Source organism: Carassius auratus, unplaced genomic scaffold (assembly GCF_003368295.1).
Source record: "Carassius auratus strain Wakin unplaced genomic scaffold, ASM336829v1 scaf_tig00216128, whole genome shotgun sequence".
Taxonomy (NCBI): Eukaryota; Metazoa; Chordata; class Actinopteri; order Cypriniformes; family Cyprinidae; genus Carassius; species Carassius auratus.
In genome coordinates this window covers 49,234-74,534 of record NW_020528425.1, presented here as the reverse complement: position 1 = coordinate 74,534, position 25,301 = coordinate 49,234, and the positions used below count along the sequence as shown (strand labels likewise).

At 39.8% G+C, this 25,301-nt stretch overlaps 1 protein-coding gene across 1 annotated transcript in view; it reads right to left on the bottom strand.

Annotated features, from left to right (window-relative positions):
- The window catches only part of LOC113097178 (G patch domain-containing protein 8-like), a 30,597-nt gene extending 5,568 nt beyond the window's left edge, over nt 1-25,029 (bottom strand). The window contains 4 exon segments of the mRNA XM_026262385.1: nt 79-146; nt 9,858-9,930; nt 19,286-19,363; nt 24,902-25,029. Coding sequence (XP_026118170.1) covers nt 79-146; nt 9,858-9,930; nt 19,286-19,363; nt 24,902-24,946 — 264 coding nt within the window. The 5' untranslated portion in view covers nt 24,947-25,029.
- Between the last annotated feature and the right edge of the window lie 272 nt (nt 25,030-25,301).

Here is a 25,301-nt window from a genome sequence, read left to right as displayed (position 1 = left end):
ATACGCACAAAGGTTAGAGATGCATACATTAATATTAACATTCCGCAAAAAAAAAAAAGCCCAAACAAATCTTTTCACCTCCATTTCCATGCGCCCCATTCCCATGACGTCATATTTGAGGATGATGGGCACAGGGTCAGTTCGTCCTATGATGTTGGGGGGAGAGGCAGAGACAGAGAGGGACAGAGGTTAGACTTTTACTCAGATACAAGAGAAAACTTGGGGCGGGACAGCCTGCTTAGAGCACAGGGTGCTGGGTTAGAGAGACTGCCTTCAAGTGCAAGAGACCAGAAAGCTACAGTGAACCAAACTCTAGCCATTCTCACAGCTTCATGTGCAGCTCTTCTCTAAAAAGCTATTCCAGGTGCTACGACGTTACTGCAACTAAGCCTAGTTGTAATGGTGTACCATTTGAGTTTACTGCCAATTTATTTTGTAATAAACTGCATGCCCTGAAAGAAACTTCTGTTAAAAGAAGCACAGAACAGAAAACAAGGAGGGGAAGGTTGGGCCGAAGTTTTATTGAATTTGCCACAGTGTCCTTACAGTGGCCTGCTTGAGCAGGTCTTCTTCTGTCTTTTCTTACTTCCTCACTTTTTTCTGTTATCTCATCCCTCTTTTTTGAGCCATGTCCCGCATTGTGCTCTGTCTAACTCATGTTCTTTACTCAGATGACAGGGAGGCAGGCATTTGGGATGCTGGAAGGAGTACTTAAAAGAGGGGGAAGATATCAGCATTTACTGCATCTTTTCACAGCACTGCAACGACACTGACTGCCTGATCCACAGTGTGCCTTCCTTATTACTCTCCTCTTTACACCCATTGAGGCTTTTCTAGGTTTGAACCTTCTCTGAGCTTTTCATCTTCTGATTTTCCTACCTGACTGCCGGCCACACCTGGATGCAAATGAAGGTTTGTGACCCATATGATATCCTGAAATAGTACATTGTTTTACTTGCCCGTCATGTTTTATATACACAAGCTGTGAAAAGACCTAGATCAGAGGAAAAGTAACATCAGAAAAATGAACAAATCAGAATGAAACAAAAGGGGGAAAAAAAAGGACAATCAAAACTACACTGAAGATTGACACATAATTGCTTAATCCACTCATAACCAGCCAAACGAAGCAGAGTGAAAGAAAGAAAGAGACACAGGGAGGGAGAGAAAGACAGAGAACAGAGAAAATAAGGACACAAGCACTGAGCTACAGCAGCAGAGTGACGTCAAAGGCCAGAGGTTGCCATGATGACAGTGCAGGGCTGGGGAAAGGATGTACTTACCTGGGAGAGTGTGGGGATGGGGTGGGGGTGGCAAACATACAGACACAGAGACAGGAAAGGGTGGGGGTCTCAAATAAAGGAGAGAAAGGCACAAGAACAGAAGTCATACTAATTTGCGGCTGCACAGGCTAGCACCACGGTCACAGTGAATCAGACTCCAATCAATCGTTTGGATTTCAGTTTTTTTTTTTCTGTCAGTCTTCCTCTTTTATTGACAAATTATTTATTTATTTATGGGGGGGGGGGCGTTCAAGTTAAGAGCAGGATCAGTTCATACCATTGGGCTGATCTAATGACAAAAGACAAGAAAAACGTCTGAATAATAGTAGTAGGAGTAACTTACCGCAATGAAGGGCTAGATACTTTACATAAACACAAACAAAAAAGTTGATATTAGTTCTTTCTTTTTCCGATCAGATAGATATACAAGGATGTTAGTTTTTAATAATATTGTACAATTTTATTATAGATAATACATGCATTACCCATGTACATTATAATTTTTTCTTTTTTTCTTTATGATAGGTCCGTGAAGAGGAGATGGGAAGTGAAGTAAGAGAGAGAGAGAAAAGGGGTGTGATATGTCGCTGTACATTATAGTTGCGTGAATCCTAAAAGATTACAAACAAAATTAATTAAAAATTCAATTGCAATAATATGAAAATAAGTATTGTCCATCAATATTGGCCATAGTTTTTCTATCAGTAAATTCCTACAGCATTTAATCATTGTTTTCTCAATACAATGATAAATAAACATTTATCTTTAACTTTACAAGACTTAAAAACGTAAACTTCTGAGAAACATAAGCAAGTATCACTGTCTTTACACTCACCCTGTTGAACTACTAAAAAAACAAAAAACAAAATCTGTACGCCTTTCACATTTCTTTAAATTAAAAGGAATTAATCATCAGTAATGCATTTTGAGAAAACAGTGTTTAGAGTCATGATAGCTAAAGCATTAATTCATAGCCCTTGAGCAGAAAAAGACGCATTACAATTTTGAAGCTTAATATGGTCTAATTTGCGGCAAACTTGAGTTTCAGCCCAGTGGTATAGTTGTTCCTGTAATGAAGTGATAAAGGAGTGTGTGAAAACGATAAGGGCCTGATGGGATTCCAGCCCCCACCAGAGCTTGCAAGAAAGTGCGCTAAGGGATTCATCCTACCACCAGGGTGCACAAGAGAGTTTCATAACAAAACAGAGAAACTGTGTGTCACAAATAAGCCTCATATGACTTAGATAATAACTAAACAATACTGAGGCATCTGGTTATAGTGTATTGTAACATCCTACCATATACAATTGGAAACATGGAATGTCTTGCATCATATTGATCATCTGAGAGGGTTGTTTAAGAATGTTGCCTAAAAATGTAGGTGGGAATCCCAAAATCAGGCCCCCAAGTCAACGATCTCAATCCTTTCCCTTCCCAACAATCTTTGGGAACAATGTGAGGTCAAGACTAGCATTATGCATTCCAGTGGAAAAGACATAACGAGACTGGACGACGAAAAGGGTGCAATACAACAAAAAAAGGGGGAAGTGGATCTAAGTGTTCCCCTAAAAAACTGAAAACAAACAGAATGAGAGTGTTCTAGAAGAGTGCATATTGAACACTAAGAGACGGGCAGCAGAATGAAGACTAATACAAAGAGAGGTAGAGACAGTTTAAGCCTATTAAGCACTGGTGCTCTGATGATGAGAGTCATATCAAAACAAGAAATGGGGGGAGTACAAAAAAAAAAAAATGAAAGCATAAATCAAATCAAAATTAAAGAACCAATTCAATCGGGTTAAAAATAACATTTACCACTAAGTTTACCATCAGCACAACATGGCCAGGATCATAATGCTGCAAAAAAGAAACACCAATTGGTTAAGCAGGAAGATTGAGGCACAAAGAGAGGGTTCAGGGGTAAGGGGTAAAGGGTTTGGGGACAGGGGCTTCGGTGTAACCCCTACCAATGGACTTGGGTGATTACAGGGATACCCTCTCACCATCCCTGACACTCCTTCTCTCCTCCTCTTGACCGCTCATTTCTGGTACTATAATTTCAGGCTTTCGAATTCCTCCACAAGGAGGACATACTTTCTAATTTCAGACTTCCCTCAGAGGAGAACCTGAAAACCATTCCTAAAGCGGTCCGCTCTTTCCCCTCTCTTTGTTGACTGTCCTTCAACAGAAATGTATCAACCATCACTCTGTCCCCATCCTCCCCCCTTTCGCCCAAGTCCCCGCATGAATGCATTTGAGACAGAGAGGCCGTCGTATGCATACTCCATCACGCAGCTGTATGAGCTATGAGAAGCATACGCTGTGAGAGAGCTTTTAGCAGCGCATCGTTCTTCGAGGACTAGATCGCTTTCACAGCTGTTTTAATCTCGCCATTTATCGAGGATCAGTTGCAATCTGTTTTGTGGTATCCTGCGTTGCTCAAAACTCAGCTCCACAAGACTGGGTCTCTACAGCCAGCATGCTCTGCAGGAGAGGTGGAAGGAGATGGGTCAGGTCAGGTGAGGCTTTCACAAGTCAGTACATTTATAAGAGGAGAAGTGGGATGCAGGTGGGATGGTGTGAAGACTTCTCCCTGCAAGCTAAAACACCTGAGCCCCCACCCCTCGTTTTGGTGACACACACACACACACACACACACACACTCTGCACATACAATTTCCACTCCCACATGTACCACAGGTGTACATTCACTTCACAAAAGTGGACGCAGGCAGATAGACCGATCGAAGGCGGAAGGAGGGGGAGAATGGGCGAGAGATTGAGGCTCATTCTGGCAAGCCATTCAAGGGAATCATGGGAAAGAGGCAGAATCATATTCTCAGCCAATCAGAGGGCCCCATCTCTTGTTCTCAGCCAATCAAAACACCCCCATCGGCAGCCAAACATACATTAAACTAATATTTACAATTACTATTCTAACATGGGTGAATTCTGAAGAAAAAAAAAAACAGTGGACAATTAATTAATTTCTACAAAATGTTTACAGGTTCCATTTTCCAGTTTCAAATCGTAGTGCTGGTATTTTGAGCAGAGAGCGTTTAGTGATTGTAAGCGTAGAGACAAGAACTAAGAGAAGCCGTTAGGCTACACTGTAAAAGGGGGAGAGTTATTACGTATTATTTCAAGAAAAACATCCACACGCACACTTACTCAAAACATACACACAAACATACAGTGGGGGAGGTCCTACAAACCTTACCTAAAAAACAAGAGTAAAAAAAAGAAAAAAAAGAAAGAAGAGTAAATAAACAGAGTCAATACAATGGAAACTCAAAGCATTGGGGAGACATTTCAGAAAATGCACACTCAGTACCAAGGCTCTGTCCAAAAGATAGAGAGAAGAGGAAAAGGATAAGGTTCAAACACCATGGCATGAGCACCAGAATGGGTGAACAGACATTGTTTGTTTGTGCATGTATGCAGCAGAGCACTTTGCACTAACAGCGAGTGTGTTTTCAAATAGATCCCCACCTGAACACTGGACTGGGTCAAACATATACACTGTTCACTTTCTTCTGCCTCATTTTCTCCAGTTTTCACGAATGTGATTTGCGTGTAATTTGGTGTGCTCTCACTCTGGCCCTGCAAGATGGAAGTAATCTACCTCCTCAAGCTCGCTGGAAGCTCTAGCACTTTATCTGATCTGGAAAATCTCTTCCACTGCAAATAACCTTCAGCCACTCCCTGTCTGCTCTGTGTTTTAAATGCAAACAGTATGATGACAGGATGACGACAACCAAGAAAGGACAAAACTCTGATCTTTTGAGTGTCTTGCCAAGCTACAAAACAGATGGGCGGTGCTGGTGAGCAATGGAAACATTCCTAATCTTTCACACACTTGACTTGGCCGGGATGACAACCTCTGGCTACGGCTGCTTCCTCTGGGTTCTCAGCACTGCGAGTGGAGTGTGAGCTACTAAAGCAAAGGCCAAAAAGAGAGCGGCCATTCTGCTGTCACTGCTAAGGGAAATGCTGTCTCTGTGTGAAGTAGTGCTGGCAATATAAAATAAAAGCAATACGGAAAACATCAGAATGATTTTATTGGCCCATTAAGCTTCCTAATGGGCAAATAACCTCTTTCTACTGTGACTTTTGACTATGAGGGCGAAACAAATGAGATATTTTAAAAGTGGCTCTGATTTAAACATCAGCAAAAACAGTAAAGCTAAAAATGCTAGTTTCTTAGGTTGAAAAAAGTACATCCTTTAAAACAATTTCTGAGCAAATATTAATATATATTTCAATCAATATTCTAAAAGTATACACCATCTAGTCACACGTCTGTAAATGATTTTGAATCTTACTTCTGCTGTATTTATTTAAACAAAACACAGTAAAACAATAGTGTGAAGTATTACCATAAATTATGACAATTGGTTTCTATTTTAAATTAAATTTAAATTTAAAAATGTAAATGTAAATTTATGCATTCAGCAGAAGCGTGTATCCAAAGTGACTTACAGTGCATTCAGGCTATCAGTTTTTAACTATGCAATGCTCTACCACTTGAGCTAAAATATTATAAAATGTTATTTCTTCCTGTCATGTCAAAGCTGAATTTTCAGCAGCCATTACTCTTCAAAGGTGCTTCAGAAATCATTCTAATATGCTGATTTGGTGCTCAAAATGTTACTTTTTACTTTTAATCTTTAAAACAACTGTGCTGCTTAACATTTTTGGGGAAGACGATACATTTTTAAGACCTCAAACTTGAAACTTCAAAAAGATCCAAAGAAATATCGTGCAACATCATGTCTTTATTGTCACTTTTGATCAATTTAATGCATCCTTAAGGAATAATTGTCCTGCTAATGTTATTTTTCTTACTGTGGTTGATATGGGATATTGATGGAAGTGTTCACTGGGAATAATAAAAGCAGACAGGATGCCGTTCCCATTTCTGCACACGGAGTACTGAATTAAGATCTTGAGCTAACGCTGACTTCAGCACTTAAACTGCAGAGCTATCTTAACAGCTGCAGGGCAGTGTCTAGAGAGTGTGCATGTGTGCAATAAAAAAGCAGTTTCTAGGGAGAGACTCAAACTCGCCTGATGGATCAAATGACCTTGCAAAAGTTAGCTGGCTCAAACCTTTCAACAGAAGTCCTGAGAGAGAGAGAGAGAGAGAGAGCCATTCATATTCCTATCATTGATTTCTGTCAGAGCAAGTTCTCTTTGAATCAAAACCTTCTGCTAAAACGATTTGTAAAGGTCAATTCAACAAGGCAGCACGTCAGAAAGGCAGCTGGGTTGCCTTCTTTCACCTCGTGTTGAGAACAGATTCCACTGATTTACATGTGGGCAGAACAATTTACCGAAACATGAGGGTGTTTTCATGTTTCTGAGCAAACCAAACAAAACCTCCCACATGCTCTGAAGTTGTAGTGAAAAAATAAAGGGAAAGAACAAAAGAAAGAGATCAAGACCTAGAACATCACAAATCTCTCTTCCTGTTGAAATGTGCGCAGATATCTAAACATCCTTTCAGGCTATAATACATTACATTTTATTCTGCACTAAACTGATGCACTAAGAGCATGAGGCATGTAAGCATTCCTCTTTGTGTGCTTTACTTCCTGCAGGCTTTGCAGTGTGACTGCAGCACACATGCATCCTGAGGGACGATAAGATATGTGTGTTTGTGTGTATGTGTGTGTCTCACAGATCAATTTCTACATAGACCTCGGTTCGCCAATAAACAGCATCAGCATGAGGTAAAGACCAAAAACAGAGTGGTCTATAAAGCTAACTTTACTGTGCGACTAGGGTGAAATTTAAGCATCTACTCTATCCTTGTCCAAGTAACGGTGTTTCCTCACTCACATAATGTGACTTTCGCTCACAAGTGCCAAACTGTTATAATTTTCTTAAAAAAAAGTCAACAATAAATCTTAAACTCTGTATATCTCAACTCTGCTCTTTGTGCAACGGGATACAAGGGATCTTCTTGCAGGGAAGAATGGCTCATATGAATGCTATTCCACTTTCTCGCACACATGCAAACCACACAATCACTGAACGCAGACAACAAGACTGCATTAATACAGCATCTCTGACATTCTTCAGGCCATAAGTCAAGTGCAGGGGAGAAAGTAAAGGGGAACTAGGAGAGGACAGACACAAAGAAATGAAAGAGCTGATCTTCCTCAAAGGCACTCCAAAAGAACAGAAAGTTAATGAATGCTTTTATTTGGTATGATCGAGAGGAGCTCATGAGGGTTTGTGTTTTGGTTTCACTTTGGTCCTGGGCTACATAAAAATAAAGGCATGTCTGTCCATTTAAGGGATGTTCATGAGTAACTGAGCAATCAAGTAGCAGAAACACTTCTGGATAATGCAAACTGATTTAACTTTTCCTACTGAATCAATCCCTTATTTATTTTTAAACTCTTCCAAGCTGTTCAATAATTGACAGTAGTACAATCAATTTATGCAGTTTTTGGGCATGAAATGAAAGAGCTGATCTTCCTCAAAGGCACTCCAAAGAACAGAAAGTTAATGAATGCTTTTATTTGGTATGATCGAGAGGAGCTCATGAGGGTTTGTGTTTTGGTTTCACTTTGGTCCTGGGCTACATAAAAATAAAGGCATGTCTGTCCATTTAAGGGATGTTCATGAGTAACTGAGCAATCAAGTAGCAGAAACACTTCTGGATAATGCAAACTGATTTAACTTTTCCTACTGAATCAATCCCTTATTTATTTTTAAACTCTTCCAAGCTGTTCAATAATTGACAGTAGTACAATCAATTTATGCAGTTTTTGGGCATGTTCAATAATTAAAATCTTATTTATACCTACTAAACTGTTGCGAGTTTGCAAATCTTTGTCCTTGCAAACAGAAAAACTAACTTTTGGGTGGGTATGAATCTTTTGCACTCAGAATGTTTCATGGTTGGGTTTGTTCAATATTCTTGCTCAGTTTTGGCTTTATTACCTTTTTACTGACCTGCTTTTTTTCGCATCTAAAAGTCAAGTTTCAACAAAACCATTTTTTCATTTTACTCTTTCCTCTATCCATCTCACCCTTAGGGAGCCAAAAGAGTCTCAATAAAGATAAAAGCACACACTACATTCACATATGCACACATAGGATTCATACATGCACACACATAATTCATAAATACACACACAGGATACACATATGTGCACAAAACTCACAAATGCACACACAAAATTTAAAAAGCACAGAAGATTCACAAATGCTTACAAAATTCAGAAATGCACACAAAATTCAGAAATGCACACACAATTCAGAAATGCAAACAACATTTACAAATGCACTCAAGATACACAAATGCGCAGGACAAGATTCAGAAATGTATTTCTGATGCACACACACATATATCTTGATTTACAAACTGCATGCGGTCTGTGAACTTCACTGCATTTGTGTGTGAATTTTGAGACTCCTCTGACTTGGCTCGACACACAAATGCCGTTTTTTAAACAGGAAATAATCTTCAACCAATCAGATATCTCCCTTGTTCGAGCCAATCACAAGAATGCACCCCATGTGGGGGATTGTTTACTTATAAGCCAATCAGGGAACGACTCACTTTCCTCAGCGAACAACTCACTTTCCTCAATCAGCGAACGACTCACTTTCCTCAGCGAACGATTCATTTCATCACGCAGCGAACGACTCACTTACCTCACGCAGCCGGCGACTCACTTTGCGCAGCCGGACACCCACTTTGCGCAGCAGGAGACTCACTTTCCGCAGCCGGAGAGTCACTTTCCTCTCACAGCGAAAGACTAACTTTCCGCAACCGCAGCGAACGACTAACGACTCACTTTCCCCACGAGTCACACAGCGAACGATTCACTTTCCTCACCCAGCGAAGTTGAGCGAACGATTCCCTTTCCATGCATTTGTGTGTTGAGCCAAGTCTGAGGAGTCTCAAAATTCACACACAAATGCAGTGAAGTTCACAGACCACAAGCAGTTTGTAAATAAAGATATATGTGTGTGTGCATCAGAAATACATTTCTGAATCTTGTTCTGTGCATTTGTGAATCTTGAGTGCATTTGTAAATGTTGTTTGCATTTCTGAATTGTGTGTGTATTTCCGAATTTTGTGTGCATTTCTGAATTTTTTATGCATTTGTGAATCTTCTGTGCTTTTTAAATTTTGTGTGTATTTGTAAATTTTGTGCACATTTGTGTATCCTGTGTGTGTATTTATGAATCATGTGTGTGCATATGTGAATGTAGTGTGTGCATTTATCTTTATTGAGACTCTTTTGGCTCCATACACCCTGTCTTCCCCCATTCACTGTATATAGCAACACTACAGTCCAAACAGACTCATTCCTCACAGACACATCCATGTCAGTACAAATGAGAAATACAAATGAGTGTGCTGGAACATAGGAGAGAGCGAGAGCGAACGCGAGAGAGAGAGAGAGAGAGAGAGAAAGATCAGAAAATATTTTTTTTTTTTTTTTTTTACAACGGATCAAACCATACGGCATTGATACTGTTGGGTGGAAATATAGAGAGAGAAAGAGTGGGAGAGACTGAGTTGCATAGAGAGGGTTACTGGCTTACCCTGCATGGTTTTGCCCAGGCCTTGACCCAACTTCCAGCCATGTTTCTGAAGGAGCCGGTGCCCAATGTTATCCTGATGTGAGGAAGAGAGGAAAGAAAGACCACAATATTCCAATAATAAGAAGCGCTTTCCTCACACACACACACACACACACACACACGCACACATACACTCACTCAGTCACACACAAGTACATGTGGTAGCCAGACAACGGTCAAAACATCTTCACTCACTGTCATCAACATTAGCAACATCTGCTACACCTTTAAACTCCTTGTTAGATGGGGAGCAAAAGGGAGAGAGAGTGAGGAAGAACAGAGGGAGATAGATAGAAAGAAGAACAAGAGGAGGAAAAGTCACTAGAAGAAGGCACATCTGTTTCTGTGCAGGATTAATTGAACCCAACTTCATCCTAAAGTCTATAGTCTAACATCTAATCTATAGCATAAAAAGGGGCCCTTACTAGAGGTAACAGAGCTTAAAAAATAAGACAAAAACAAAAAAAACATGTAAATGCTACCAACCTCTGAGCCTACTAATTCACTTTCAGTCTCAAAAGGAGGAGGAAGGGACGTTCGGTTATATACATATTACGACACAAATACATATATAAACCGTCTCTGGGAGGGAGATTAATACACAAACAACTAAGGGGGAAGGAACGGCGGAGACATAGAGCTTGCAAACAGATAAAACCCAAAAACTTTCACAAGCTTTTTGTGAGTTCATCATCATGACAACAGAGACACCAAAAAACATACAGTATGTAGCTGTAACGAGAGCGAAAGGAGGAGATCAAGGAGCGAGACAATCAGAGAAGTAGAGCGATAGATTTATGGAGTGACAAAAAGAAAAGTGTAGAGAGAGGGAGGCCTCAGGTTACCACTGAGAGGCCTGATCTGCATGTGTGTGAGTGCGCGGTCATATTTACATACTGATGCTTCATCAAAAACAAAACAAAAGATATAGAAAGAAACAAGAAAAACAGAGATTATAGAAATAAAAAAAATATGAAATGCAAGAATAAGAAAAAATTCAAGCTTGAAGTCATGACAAATAATTGGCTTTAATCTGATCCAAGCATAAAGAAAAATAACTATATATATATATATATAAGTTTGCATTGAGAAAAAAAAATACTTGTCTACACACACACACACCACAAATAAAGGCCATTATGAACAAAAAAGAAATGTGAAAACAAAAAACCATTAACCAGCATGCAGCTTTTTGTTAAACCACTTTTAACAAAAAGAAACGGCGGTGTTAGTCATGTCTGTATAGTAGTAAGCATATACAGTGAGGGAGAGGGCAGCAGAGAGCTCAGGAAGTTGTTAGTGATGAGGACGAGCATCCAGCGGTGATGCACAAGGCCATCTAAACAGATGTCACAACCTACAGAGGGTGAGCATAAGATGGAGCAGCCATGAGTGTTGTGTGAGAGGCGAGGAGTGGCGAGTGCGGAGCAAGAACTAGGTTAGAGCATTATGGGTATCATGTGATCACCCCCACAAGACACACCCACTTTCCTTTAGCGCTGCCGATTGTCTGCCACGCCCTTCAACAGTTGGGACAATTTTCAGATTTTAATTTAATTTTATAAAAATACAGTCTGTTATTGGAGAACCATGAATCTTGTTTTAAGCAGTGCTTCGAACAGCTCCTCCGTTGCTTTCTCTTGCTTTGGTGTTAAGATTGCTACTGGGATTTGATCATATTTTTCAATTTTTTTTATGGGGTTATTGCAACAGGGCTCCTGAGGAATCCATAACCTCGCTTATGATTTGGGTTGCAATTACATTAGATTGAAATGAGAAAACCCGTGGAAAATTTGAAAAGACCATTTCCTTAGTTCATCTTACCTTAAACAAAAGGGTATGAAAATGAGCCGTTACATAAACCAATAATCAAGCACACAATTTTATAGGTCTCTAAACAACAGAGCTAACAATGATATTACACCACTGAATGTTAAAACAGAACTTTCTGCAAGTTATGTTACTTTATATGCAAGTCACTTTATGGGAATCTATTTATATAAACACACTAACATGCAAAATTTGGGGTGGATCATTTTAATGCTTTTAAAAGAAGTCTCTTAGGCTCACTAAGACTGCACTTGATCAAAAATACAATAAAAACAGAACTGAATCTTCAAGTTTATTACATATTTATTTGTGCGGTGATAGAAAGTGGAAACGTTTTCTCCAGATGGTTGGAGCATGGGGAGCTGCCCTAATGCTCATATTGTGCAAAATCCCCTTAGGGCCTCTGGACATCCAAACACTTCTGTGCATGTTCTTCCGTTCAGATTACAGAGATGAAAAAAGGAACAAGACCGTGGGATCACGGTCATTCCCTTTTCTGTATTTATAGTCAGCAGGGGAGGCCACAGAGCGCACATCAAAACCAGCGTAAGGCCAATTGCAGCAAGGGTCTCCAATGTAAAAATCTGATGGTAGAACAGAATTAATCAGAAGATACATGATCTTACTGCGTACAGATGAGACGACAGGCTGCAGCATCGAAAGATCTCAGGATCTTTGGTTTATCAGCAGTGAAGATGTGCCTGCAGTAAGCCCAGCCCAAAAGGCCTGCAATGCAGTGGCTCTGCAGCATCCTCTGCTAACAACACACAGCATTTCATCATACTGAGGATTGCTGGAGCATCTGAACAGAGTGTGTGTTGAGCTGACCTCACATTACCTCTTCTTGCTGAGTGGAGCACTTTACATACCAATGGTGAACTCCTCTTTCCCCAACAGGAGACCATTAGATCAAGAGAAACAGAAATTGATGAAGAGAGCTGTCATTGTTTAGTCTAATCCTTCATATTAGCCAATCAGAATCAGTCAAACTTGGCCCGGGGCCGTGAATGGCATGTCAAGCAGACGTGGGAGGCGGGTGGGTTTTGTGGAGACAAACGGATGAATGCAGACAGATAAATAAAATGGACAGATGAAAAGCAACAACGCCGAAGAATCCAACAGCAGTGCAAGTGGAGTGAAAACATGTCCATACGAACCTGGCTTTTAAACCCTGGGCTGTCAAAAGAACAATCAAACGTCACACAAACTGAAGAAACTGGCCAATCTCTACAGCTTTCTACTGATCACACGGTCTCTTTGATCCACTACATTACCACAGTGAATTCACACATCTACACATCCACTACCTGGCAGTTCATTCATATAAAATGATTAAAACAACATAAAGAATGTTATATTGTCCAAACAGATACACTCCCACAAGAAAAGAGTGATAGAGAGTGATGTTATCAACATATTAGTAGCAGGGAGTGAGAGAGGGAGAGGAAGGTGGGATTCAATTAAAACAGGACAGAGATGTGCAGGGCAGCGAGTGGATTTCCAATGTGTAGGTATTTGTGACAGCTTCATTAAGACTGACCTGAAATTCAGTCTAGAAGAATGAGATCACCGTAAAGTTGACATTTTATATTGTGCATTACTTAAGCATGGGAAATTCATAGTAGCTGTGTAACAAAAACATGTCACCTTGTAAATAAAATGTGAACATACACACCTATTTCTAGTATCTAATGTGCTTCTGTCCATGAAAAACGTGAAAATAAGACAGTATCTGCTCTCTAGATTTGACTAAAAACTATTATGCTGATACATTGGAAATAAAAACACCTTAAAGTGACAACCACACTAGGAACTGTCTCGTGACCAATGGAAATGTCAAATCTGACAACTGTAGGAGTCAGCCAGTTGTGGCTGATGATGAAACTATTTATAAGGTGACTGTGTTCCTGCTGACCTTCATGCTCTACAGCTGGACGCCAAAAGGTCAGTCCTTTAAACAGAGAAACAACCAACAAGCGCCAGAGAGATCAGAGCAGGAAAGTGTTACCAAGTTAAGGTGGGGTAATTGGCTAGCCAAGGTTTTTTTTGGGGTGGGGTCATGACAGCTGGTGTTGTGTCAGTGTGCTCATGGAAGAGAAGGAGAGAGAGTAATCTAACACCTTCCCTTCCTTACTGCCACAAGGTGGAAACTACTCAGGACCAAATGGGAAGACAGCAGAGAGGCTTTTTAATGTCACATTCACTTCTTTGTCTTATTCACAGTGGCCACAAATGTGCTGTATTTTAGCCACAGTTGAATATCTGAATGATATTTTGAGAGCAATATATCAAACCAGGAGACATCTGAAAACAAATGAAGCTAGAGCCAGGTTAAAATTTACTTTTAACAACAAACTCATTTGCAACATATCGCACTGTGTGCTTTAAGATCCAACAAACATTTGCTTTAAAAGTGAGCTATGATCCTTAATGCATGACACTTGGTCTGATTTTGTGTTAAACAAATCAATGCCATCAATTAAGTGTGGCTTAAGTGTCAAAACACTTTTTGATGCCAATGAGTTTCCTGGGTTTCAGTGTTAAAAGGACAGTTCACAGTGCTATTATATACTCAATCCCTGCTCTAATAACACCAAAACATCATAATCCTTACTTTCACCTTCATACTGAAATCTCTGGTGGACAAAAAAAGAGTGATTCATCTTTTCTGAATCATTAAAAATATTGGTGACTTGGATGCCATAAGCCAAGATTATGTGTACACTGAGTTTTTGAAAGCCTAAATTAAATGTGTATTATAAATATATAGTCCTCACTAATGGCTGTTAAGATTCTCACCTGAAACAGAGTGGAACCTTGGTCCTAGAAACATTATTTGTTACATCACAGCTTTAACAAAGCAGACAGGATCAGGTCAGTGCGGTCTCGAAATGGCAAACCTTGACCTTTCCATCAGAACATTCCTGGGGTTAACTTTCATACAGAAGATCGCCAAGAGCTTCATTAAGAGAATGTGCGTGCATGTGGTTGCAAAGCTTAACTGTGTGAACTGAATGTCCCGAACAATGCAGGTACCAAATTGCTGTAGCAGTGAGATATACAATTACAGTGTCTCATCAGTCACTATTTGGGATTGACTTCATTTACTTTTTGTTTTATTTTTGTTCATACTGCTGGTATAAACAAAAAACAAAGACCATTTTTTATTCTCAAGATTGCAACAGTGACTGAAATAAATAATAAAACAGGGGAACCTACACAACACCTGAAAGACTTATGTAAAATAAATGATGCCAGTCAAGGTGCAGATGAAGCCTAACCCTTCAATCTTGATTAATGGATGCTGACTTCAAATATTTATTTTTTTATATTTTCTTTTAATATTTAAGCGTAGACTGCAATGCTTGGGTCTCATCCAGACCACAAAACTAATGGGAGCAGCTCCAGTGAACAACACCAACTGGATCTAAAACCCTCAGAAGTCACACAGATCATATCAACAAAGCTGTGAGTTACCAGAAGCCTAAAAGACAATCCAATGTGGTTCTGTTCACACAGCACAGATTACCTGAGCTCAAAAGGTTGTTCTGAACAATTAAGGGAGTGATCTAGGTTAAAAGTACTCAGTAACCAAATTGTGAAAATAACCACACGCATATTTTCTACTGTATCAATGTAGTGATTCTGAGTTTCCTGCAGTAGTCATAGTGAAACCTCTTAGAGAACTCATACCAAGAGTTACGTACCAAGAGCGATAACAATCCAATTTGTGATGTGTGTGATTTGTGTGATATTTGTCTCTTGACTCGGTCACTGCCCAGTGCACATCTCCTTGGGTTAGGGGATGGGAGAAAGGAAGAGGAGTTTTGAGATACATAGTAAGATGAAGGGGACTGTGTGTGAGTGAAACTAATGCTACTGAGGTTACATGCAAACAGACAAACAAAGGTGTTGAGAGAGCAAGAAAGATGAGGGAGTAGATAAAAGCATATGGGAAATTAAGAGAAGACCCTGAGTACCACAGAACTCTAGCTGCCTACAGATCACACACAATGATTGGCAGAGAAGGGGCATGGGGAAAACAAGAGCATGGCAAACACAGCGCTTGAACAAGACACATACACATATATGCAGCGATGGCTGTCACCATCCACGGACCAGCTGCTAGGACTTGTTTGATATAAATACACCTCTGCTGTTTGGTGGAAAATAGCCCTGACACTCTAGATCCAGAACAGGAAAATGGGTGGCATATAAATGAAAGCTCATATGTTGTTGTGTGATTGAGGAAACATCATGAACGGTGTATTATACTCAGAGTGTAAATAATTGACAGTGATAGCCATCGGTATCTGCAGGGTGTAGCGTCTGCTCATCACGAACACTGCATGTGACAGCTCTACTCTCCACACCCCTCCATAGACAATAATGCAGGAGCAGGACTCATTTGGTTCAGGCAGGCAGTCAGGCCACCTCTCCTGCCCTCTCTCCCGTCCTTCTGACTCGCACTCAGGGACGGTGGCTGCTCCAAACAATACGAACAGATCTGATCGTGAGATCTGAGAAATCCTGATGGGAATGCTTCTACAGCTTGTGTTAAAAAATAAGGGATTATTGGACATGATTATATTATTCAAAGACGTTAGTAATTAAAGCTAACACATGCTACAGAAATATAGATATTAACTATATATTATTTTAAGATCACTTTCACCATGTCCAATGTCACATTTAACAAAAATGATTTTTTCAGCCAGTCTGCTTGGCCCATAGCACTTGTCCTGCTCAAATATTTACTCATCCTACGCCAAAAAATGAATGTATTTTTAATTTACATAAAAATAATGCATTTTTATATACGTGTTGTAATTTGTATTCACAATTTAAACAAAGAAAAATACAATAAAAATAATAATTTTATTTACTATAAAACACATACACACAGAAAAAATTATATACAAAATATATACAATTTAATGTGTAAAAAAATTCCAATAATTGCTGGCTCAAATGAGACATTTTTTCCTAATTGCTGACCTGACAAAATACACATGGAAAAAAGGTCCTTTCAATATGTGTTTTTCATTAAACAGATGACCTGTTTTTAAAAGACAGGACTGCAGATGTTTTATATGGGACATAAAACTCTTAAGCCATGACAGACGTCAACTGCATTTTCATGTGTATTACAAACACTGAAAATAAAAAGGAAACAGGACATTTTTGAGAATTTACCTAATCACATTTACATAAATTTGCCTTAGTCATGGGGTCTGAGTGTAACTGGAGCAGAAAGGACAACATGGAGAGGAGGAGAGGCATCAAGCGTGCAAGCCCCTGAAATACAGAACGAACCAGAGGAACTAAACGGAGAGACAGAGACGGAAGCTGCCTGCGATATTATCTACATGCCTAGTCAGCGAAAAAATGCAGTCCCAGTTGCACAAGCACCATGCCAGCACATAATGACAGAGGGTACTGTACACCGAATCACCAGAGAGAGAGGGACAGAATGATGAGACAGACAGAGAGAGGAGAGGTGAGAGACAGAGAGAGTGAGAAAGCGTTACAAGGAGCCCCTAAAGAGACAGGAGGAGGAGAGCAGAGCGTGCAGATACAAACCGGGTCAGAGCTGCTTAGCTAATTGGGGCCAATTCGCTGCAGGAGAGAAATGTCGAACACCCCAAGTTGTGTACAATACTCAAAATATCTGAAATAAACTGTCCTACACAAACACTTACACACACACACAAAAAACAAAACACAGAAGATACTGGGCACTAATGTGCTCACACACACACACACACACTCTCAATCAAAACACACACACACACTCTCTCTCTAGCTCCACTATGTGAGGTGGATGACACACTGAGGAGATCATATTTAAATCAGGTCAGTCTCGCTTGAATCAAATGGAGCAGACACACAGACCAGTTGCGTAACTGAATTGGTGGCATGTCTGCGTAACAGAGGTCTGCCTCCGAGTCTGACAAATCCAACTGACTCAGAGTTAATACACTGACGGGGTGCTTTAATTGAACCACTGGATGTCTGTGTGCATAGAGGACTGTCCTTTACTATTAAAGTCTAGCTCTGAGAGTCGATGCATCTTCTGAAGAGGTGGTTGGGCGGTTTGGTTTCTTTGCCTTGTATGCTTAGGGGAGTCTATTTGCAGGAGGACAGAGTGAACTACAGGGCCTGTTACAGCTCAGCCTCAACCCTACAGCATAACCTCTATTTGGTGGCTTCTGCAGCATGACTGTTTGCAGCTAGCTTTGCTGTGCCTGTTTAATACACTATTTTGCTGATTACAGAAGCAACCCATAAGCAGATTTGTCTCAACTAGAGTTTCAATCACTTTGTGGGATTCTCTTTTTAATCTCTATCATATTATATATCAGGGATATTATGCATATTTGCATACATGTCTTTTATGCTCGATTTTCTGCTTATTCCTTTTACCATAATTATTAATGTTGTAAACAGTTGTGTTTAATATTTCTGTGGAATCCGTTTTTTTCCCCAGGATTCTCTGATTCTCTGAAAGTAAAAAAACAGTTTAACAGTTTATTTGTGTTTATTCATATCAGTGCTTATTTGAAAAAAATAAAAAATAAAATCACTTTAAACAAATGTAATGCATCCAAAAATGTAATCTTACTATCAACATTTGAACTGTAGCATATAAAAATATACATATTATAGATTGCTAGGTTTATTCATAGTTTACTATCTTTGTTCAACCTGTTGCATTTGGAATCAGCCTCTCCTTTTCTATTAACTTGTATAACTCAACCTTTAAATAAAGAGGGCTAACTGTGCTGTGGTCTGGATGTACTGTGGCCGTCATGAGGGCCCTTAGCATCCTCCTACACTGAAGCTGAATCCAGCTCATCCACGTCAACAGCCAGAGGGACCTACTCACACACACACATGGACACACACACACACACACACACACGGACAAACACTCCATGTGTGTACTTTGAAACGGCCTTGGATAAGGCTGTTACTCATAAAATTAAGCAATCATGGGTAACAGATCAAAATCGACATGTCGGTCAAAGAGTCTGGCCAGTGTTGAGTTATATATCGTACGCGCATGACTGTTCATGTCTGTATGTATCGTTCACCTTTTCCACAGTGTGCCATCCACTTCACATTTCAAACAAGTGTCCAAATAAAACACTAGGACATTCATTCTGGAATACCATCTTACATCACACAAGCACATCCATTACTCACTCACATCTGTGATCAAATAATAAAAAATAAACAGCAAGCTGATCACAGTGATTGGTACAATCCAACAGATCTCTTTCACCTGTGTCTTCACTAAACAGTCACAAAGGTGCTGAAACCAGATGTGTTCACTGAAGGCCAGGGTGGAAACCACGGAAGGGTCTACGGTGGCCTCCAGAAAGGGAGTGCTGACATATCTAATGAAAAGGAGGGGTTTGACTATCTCTAGAATAAGGGAAGGGGCTGACCATAGAGGTGGTGTGGCTATCCCTGACTGGACCAATCATCCACACTCTCACACACAGGAAGCAGCTGTTCTAGTCAACAGAACAAAGTGAGGTGTGGGGCCTTACCGATTCTATGGGCTTGTCCAAAGATGCCTGTTCCAACTCCAGCTGACCATCCTCATACTGGTCAAAGTGATTTCCACCCTGAGAGGAAAGAGAGACAGGGAAGATGACAGATTACAGCAGAGCAAAAATGAAAAGAAAAAAAAAATTCACAAAAATTAACAACTAGAACAGAGACATCCAGTTTTTGTGAACCAATTTCTGACTTCATGCTCAAAGCTTAACTCCAAAATAACCGGATCCCGACAGGAGGAATTTAATCAGATGAGGAAAAAAATGAGGTCACCTTGAAAGGGAGGAGGGGTGATATGCGATCCACCTGCTCATCTTTTTTCTCTATGAAAGATAGGTCAGTCAATCTAGACTTTACCCCCTTTATTCCTGTTATTTTTATCTTTTGCCACTCACTACAGAATAGAGATAGTGAAAGGAGAAATTCTGCAGGCAGTTAAATGAGATTGGGTAGGAATTAAATCTGCTAGTGCTCAAATCCAAACCATCGGACCTTTTAAAGCTTGGGTCTATTACAATATAATCTAACCAGTCTAAAAGTAACGCACACTTTGTGCAAGACAGCTCTTTAAAGTTGCAATGTAACAGATACAGGGACAGATCATTTTTCCACATACTGTCATGTTCATCTGAGTGCATCAAAAAAAAAAGGGGGGGGGGGGTTTGAAGACTTGGATCTATTCATCATTTGTTGATCTGAGTGTGAGTTCAAAGTTTAATGTAAGAAGAGGTCAGAGTTTAAGAGGACTAAATGATTGTCTGAGCTTTGAACTCACCTGAAACTTTTCATCTTAATATATGAATATTAAAGCACATGAATTACAGGAAACATGGCAAATGAGTAGATGGGACATTGATTTAATACAAACAGAAACCGCTCAAAAGACTTGACAGCAGCTAAATCTGGTTAAGGCAGTCAGTTGTTTTTGTACACCAGCATGAGCCTCTGCTACAGCGAGTCAATGACAGGGCAATGACAAACACACCGCTTAAACCAGAACTGGCCACTACAAGATTATGAAGAACACCGTCATAAATTCACTCAACAACACAGCGGTTGCGCTTGACATTTATTCGGTGGAACAACATTCAATAGCAAACTCAGACTTACATCCAATGGGAATACTGTGCGCTCTTTCAAAACACACTCTCAGCAGGGTCACGATTTGACACGCTCCTGCCCTCTGACACAGCGCAGTGCTGCAACTAGAGACTGTGTGTTCCCCAAATGAAGGATGAGGCTACTATATCCTCCTCTCATCTAATCAGTCGGTCTTTGTTTAAACTCTGACCCCAGTCTCTGCTTAAAGCTGTTAGACATGAAACGGCACCTGTTCACTGAATATACACTCCACACTCACATACACACAGACACACAAAAAACACTCAGTTAAACATCCGAGGAGCGCTTGCTTAGCGTTCAGCCGAACAGCTGATGAGCAGGGTCAGACTCATTATGAGAGGTCTGTATGATCCCACTGCTCATCTACAACTGATGATAATGTGAAAAGGGCGGGCAGCAATCATGTATAACACAGCTCTCTAGAAAACGTAACTCTTATTGATCATTTGCTGCATCGAGCAGTCAAATATGACCAATAAAAGTGGATATTTCACTGGTATCTGTATCTGTAAATGTTAAGCCGCAAAAAATCCTGCATGTTCTGTGTTAATAAATGAATGGTTTGTTTACTACATAGACTGAAGCGCATGACGCTTGCAGTAATTTCAGCATCTGTCGTCTCAATGAGGACATAAATACATAAACAACATCATGGACTGATCTAACTTGGACTGCAGATAAATTAACACTAAAAAAATGTATATAGTAATATTAAAAGAACAGTTCAGCTAAAAATACTGCTCTTCAATTTGAAACTAAAAGAACTGATCACCGCCTAATTATGGGAAATGATTCCCGAAGGAAATGAGAGACAGACTGTGAAGCCCCCTGCGGAAGACCTTTCTGGGAAATGCATTTCCATCCTCCACCGATTTTACTCTCATCCCGTCTGCTGGTAGCAAAGACATCTGCGCGGCGACAGCAGGATCAGTGACAGTTGAGTCCAGACCCCTCAGGAGCCTCATACAAGCAGAAGTTTGAACAGAAAGGACAACCACTGAGAGAGAATATGGCATGGGGCACATCGATCTATATCAAGAAAGAAGAAATCAACATGGAGGCTTTGCTCGAAGCGGAAAGAAACCATGCACTCACACAAAACCCTTGTATGACTGCAGCCAAGACAGAAGCACGATGCAGGAATCTGACTGACAGCTGGTCTGTTGTGGATCAACCAAGCAGAACATGTGGCTCAGACCGCGTGGCATGATTCATCAGACTTTAAGCTGAACTCACAACCCAAGTTCTGCAACCCATCTCTGAGATCCCTCACACACCTCAGCGCTGCAGCTAGAAAACACAACCAAACATGGAGAGAGAAACTGCCACAGCCAAGATAAATAATCCCACTCCATCACCCGATTAAAGACATCACAACCTTGAGCAAACTGCAGAATGCAACGCTGAACCAATCCACATGAAACTGCATGGTGTCTTGTAGGGCTACACGATAAATCGCATGCAATATTTAATGCGCATCTTGTCAGTAAAACCATCAGCAGTAAATCTCCATCACCTGCGCGCTTTCACATGGAGCAGAATTAACTACAAAGAGCCGTTGTTCACCGACAAGCTGCGCAAAACATGTCAAACCAATACTGGTGGACTTGTTTAGCCTCTTCAGGCTCACAAATACAAATATGCAGTGCATTCGGTTGTTTGCCAGACACTGCAAGTGAAAAAAGCCAACAGTCAACTAAAGACCAGCCGGTGTCAGAGACTGCCAGACTGTGTCTGTTGCATAAAACGAAAGATTTATATAAACGTACCTCATGAATAAAGATAGACCAAAGGCACAAAGGTGAAGCAACAAACATACAAAACTGACCACTCCATCAGGACCTGAGTACCAATTGGTATGCTGACCACAGTCAGCAAGAGACACTTCTGTCAAAGATAAAAATTCTACGGAGGTAATCACACAAAGCATTTGAATTCTCAATCCATTGCCTCGCCTAAGACAGAGAGAAAGAAAAAACGTAAAGGAAAAACCCAAGGGAGAACAAGAACAATGCCCACAGTTATGAATTTCTGAAAGTGACCTCTGTAGGACGTGTATAAAGATCTACTTTCAGTCTTCCAAGATTTCATGGACTTAGTTGTTATATTCTCCTTAACATATCAAAATCTGCATCTTAACATGCTAAAACTCTAAAAATATGATTTTGGCAATCGGCTGAAAAAAGTCAGAAATATAAATGTGCAAAGAGAAACTACTTTTTCTTAAACAAATACATCTGAAGAGTTCTTATGCCTTCTTCGTGTCATTGTTCTTTAACAGGGGTTTGTAGATGTCCATGCTCCAAATGAACTCTGACTTTAGTTTTCTATATATGATGTGGTTCACTAACATGCACTGTGATGCATTTCATTTCATCTCGATAATTAACCCTGTCTAATTCCAAATACCGCGTCTAATATTTGTTGTGCATTTTATTTATTTAGGGCCAACCTACAGTAAACCAAGTGAATGAATGAATGTGAGTAAATAAATAAATAAAATAAAACAGACAGTGTGCATGCAAAGTAAAACATTTCTATTGACTTATGCAAGTCTTGCATGTGTACAGTAGGTTTATTTTATTTATCAGAATAGGGAAAATATAAAATATAATAAAATATACAATTAAAAACAAAAATTAAAAAAATATAAAATAAATTAATTTAAAATAAAATAAATTAATTTAATATAAAATAAATTATAAAAATATAAAATACTGCTCAAAAGATGTTGTAAAGTTCATTACCGGTAAATAAGTCTCTTCTGGTCACCAAGGCTGCTCAAAAATACAGTAAAAACAATAATACTATGCAAAACTATTACAACTTAAATTTAGCCATTACTCCAGTCTTCAGTGTCACATGATCCTTCAGAAATTATTCTTATATTCTCATTTGCTCCTCAAAAATATTTCTTAATATCATAAATGTTGAAAACAGTTGTGCTGCTTAATATTTTTTGGTGAAAGCTTGATTAATGATTTAGGATTTTATAATAATAAAAAAGTTTACTTGAAACAGAAAATGTATGCGTTTCTACAATTTGACTATACACAAGCACTGAAATCTTACTAACTCCAAACTTCTGACACAAGTCTAACAAGGCTGCTAAAACCAAAAATTGGTTAAAAAAAAAAAAAGTTTTAAAAAGCCACAACCACAGTTTCCAAACACTACTATCGATTGTTTAAAGAATAAACAAATGCTGTTAATTCTGTCGCCAACCCCTGACAAATTGCCAAGGCGAAGCTCTCAGCTGGCCGCTGGCTCTAATCTAAACTAAGGGCTTCACACTGTTCGTGGGCACGCTAATAAAAGCCTGTTTGTTCCTCTCAATGCTCCATGCACAACCCAACTGGGTGGTTTTGGAAACCCTTCTTTCAGATGGGAGCTGGACAACATGGGCCATCTGCCTACACATCAGTGAAGGACAAAACAATCCCAGCCTTTAGATAAATCAGTAGAGAACCTTCCCAGAAGGACCATAAATAATTATATTAATAAACCCTCAAGAAGACAAACAACACCGTTCATAAAGACAAAAACAACATTCCTTGAGCACTGCCTGAGAAGGTCTACAGCCCCATTTCTCAAGAGATGCACAGAAAATGTTACATGCCTCACTCAATAAACCATTTAAAAATAAAACAACTGTTTTATTTATGACATGCCAACGCTCATCTGACATCAGCAAAATACAACAAACAACGGATCTCTCTCATCACACTCTGAGTCCATGCATCAATAATACAGAACTTGTTACTGGCATAACTTGCAAATCACCTATGCAAAATACAGCCCAAACATGCCATTGTGCACGACGAGAGTCATTCTGAGACAGAAAAAAAAAAACAAACAAAGCAAAAACAAATCAAACAATGCCTGTATTATTCACATATAGCCAAAACCGCGAGCATACACAAGACATGACTTCACAGCTAACGTCCTAGCAAAGTTAAAAGAGCTTGAATTAAAAAAAACTCAGATTTGGATTTTGAAGCTTCACAAGCAGAAAAAAACATTTGATATTCAAATGATTAACATTACAGGCAGGTGGCCGTTAGTACATGAGATATTTGCTCATCTTCTTTTGACTGAGGCGTTTATCTCTCAGTGCCAGGCCAGCTGCAGTTATTCTCTTAGCGTCAAAACCCCTTCTCAAATTAACAACATATCTCGTCAAACACAAGGGGTCACATAACGACACTTCTCAAACTTCAGCGGCCATCTGGATATTCACTGGAAATGTTTAAAAATGTATGAGGTAACCAGGAAAGCGACACGGAGAGCTCACTGGTCTCACGCTTGTCACTGCTAAATCGGGACGATAGCGCTGTTGTAGTGTCATAGAGGCAGCGCTAGGCTCAGTGCCTCAAACAAATAATACCACATTGTACAACGCACTGCTCTCCGAGACGCACGGTTATCCAATATGTTTCGGACACGTGCAGCTCTTGCAGTATTTTTATTTTATTTTTTTTTACCTGGAAATCACGTTCTTCGTTGAATCTAGAGAATCTGTCGGCCATTTTCTCTCCTGCTCGCCTCGGCTCCTGCGCTCCGACTTGTTTCTCCGTTGACTGAAACGCCCAGGAAAGTAAGCGGATGAGCGATAGACCAATGGCAGAGCGCCTCTGTTGATTGATGGGCTAGCTGTCCAATCACCTAAGAGCTTCGTACTGCGAAAGCATTGGCTCTGGAATAAAGCATTAGAACCATCGCTGGTGTTTGTTCTTCATATCATGAAGGGTAAAGTGTAGGAATACCGAGCATTTATTGCAAAAAAAATAAAAAAAAAAGATTCTGGACCCTTTTATCAAATTTTTAAGATGTGGTTTACAGTTGCTAGTACTATTTTATATAAACCTTTTAAATCTCTGTTTA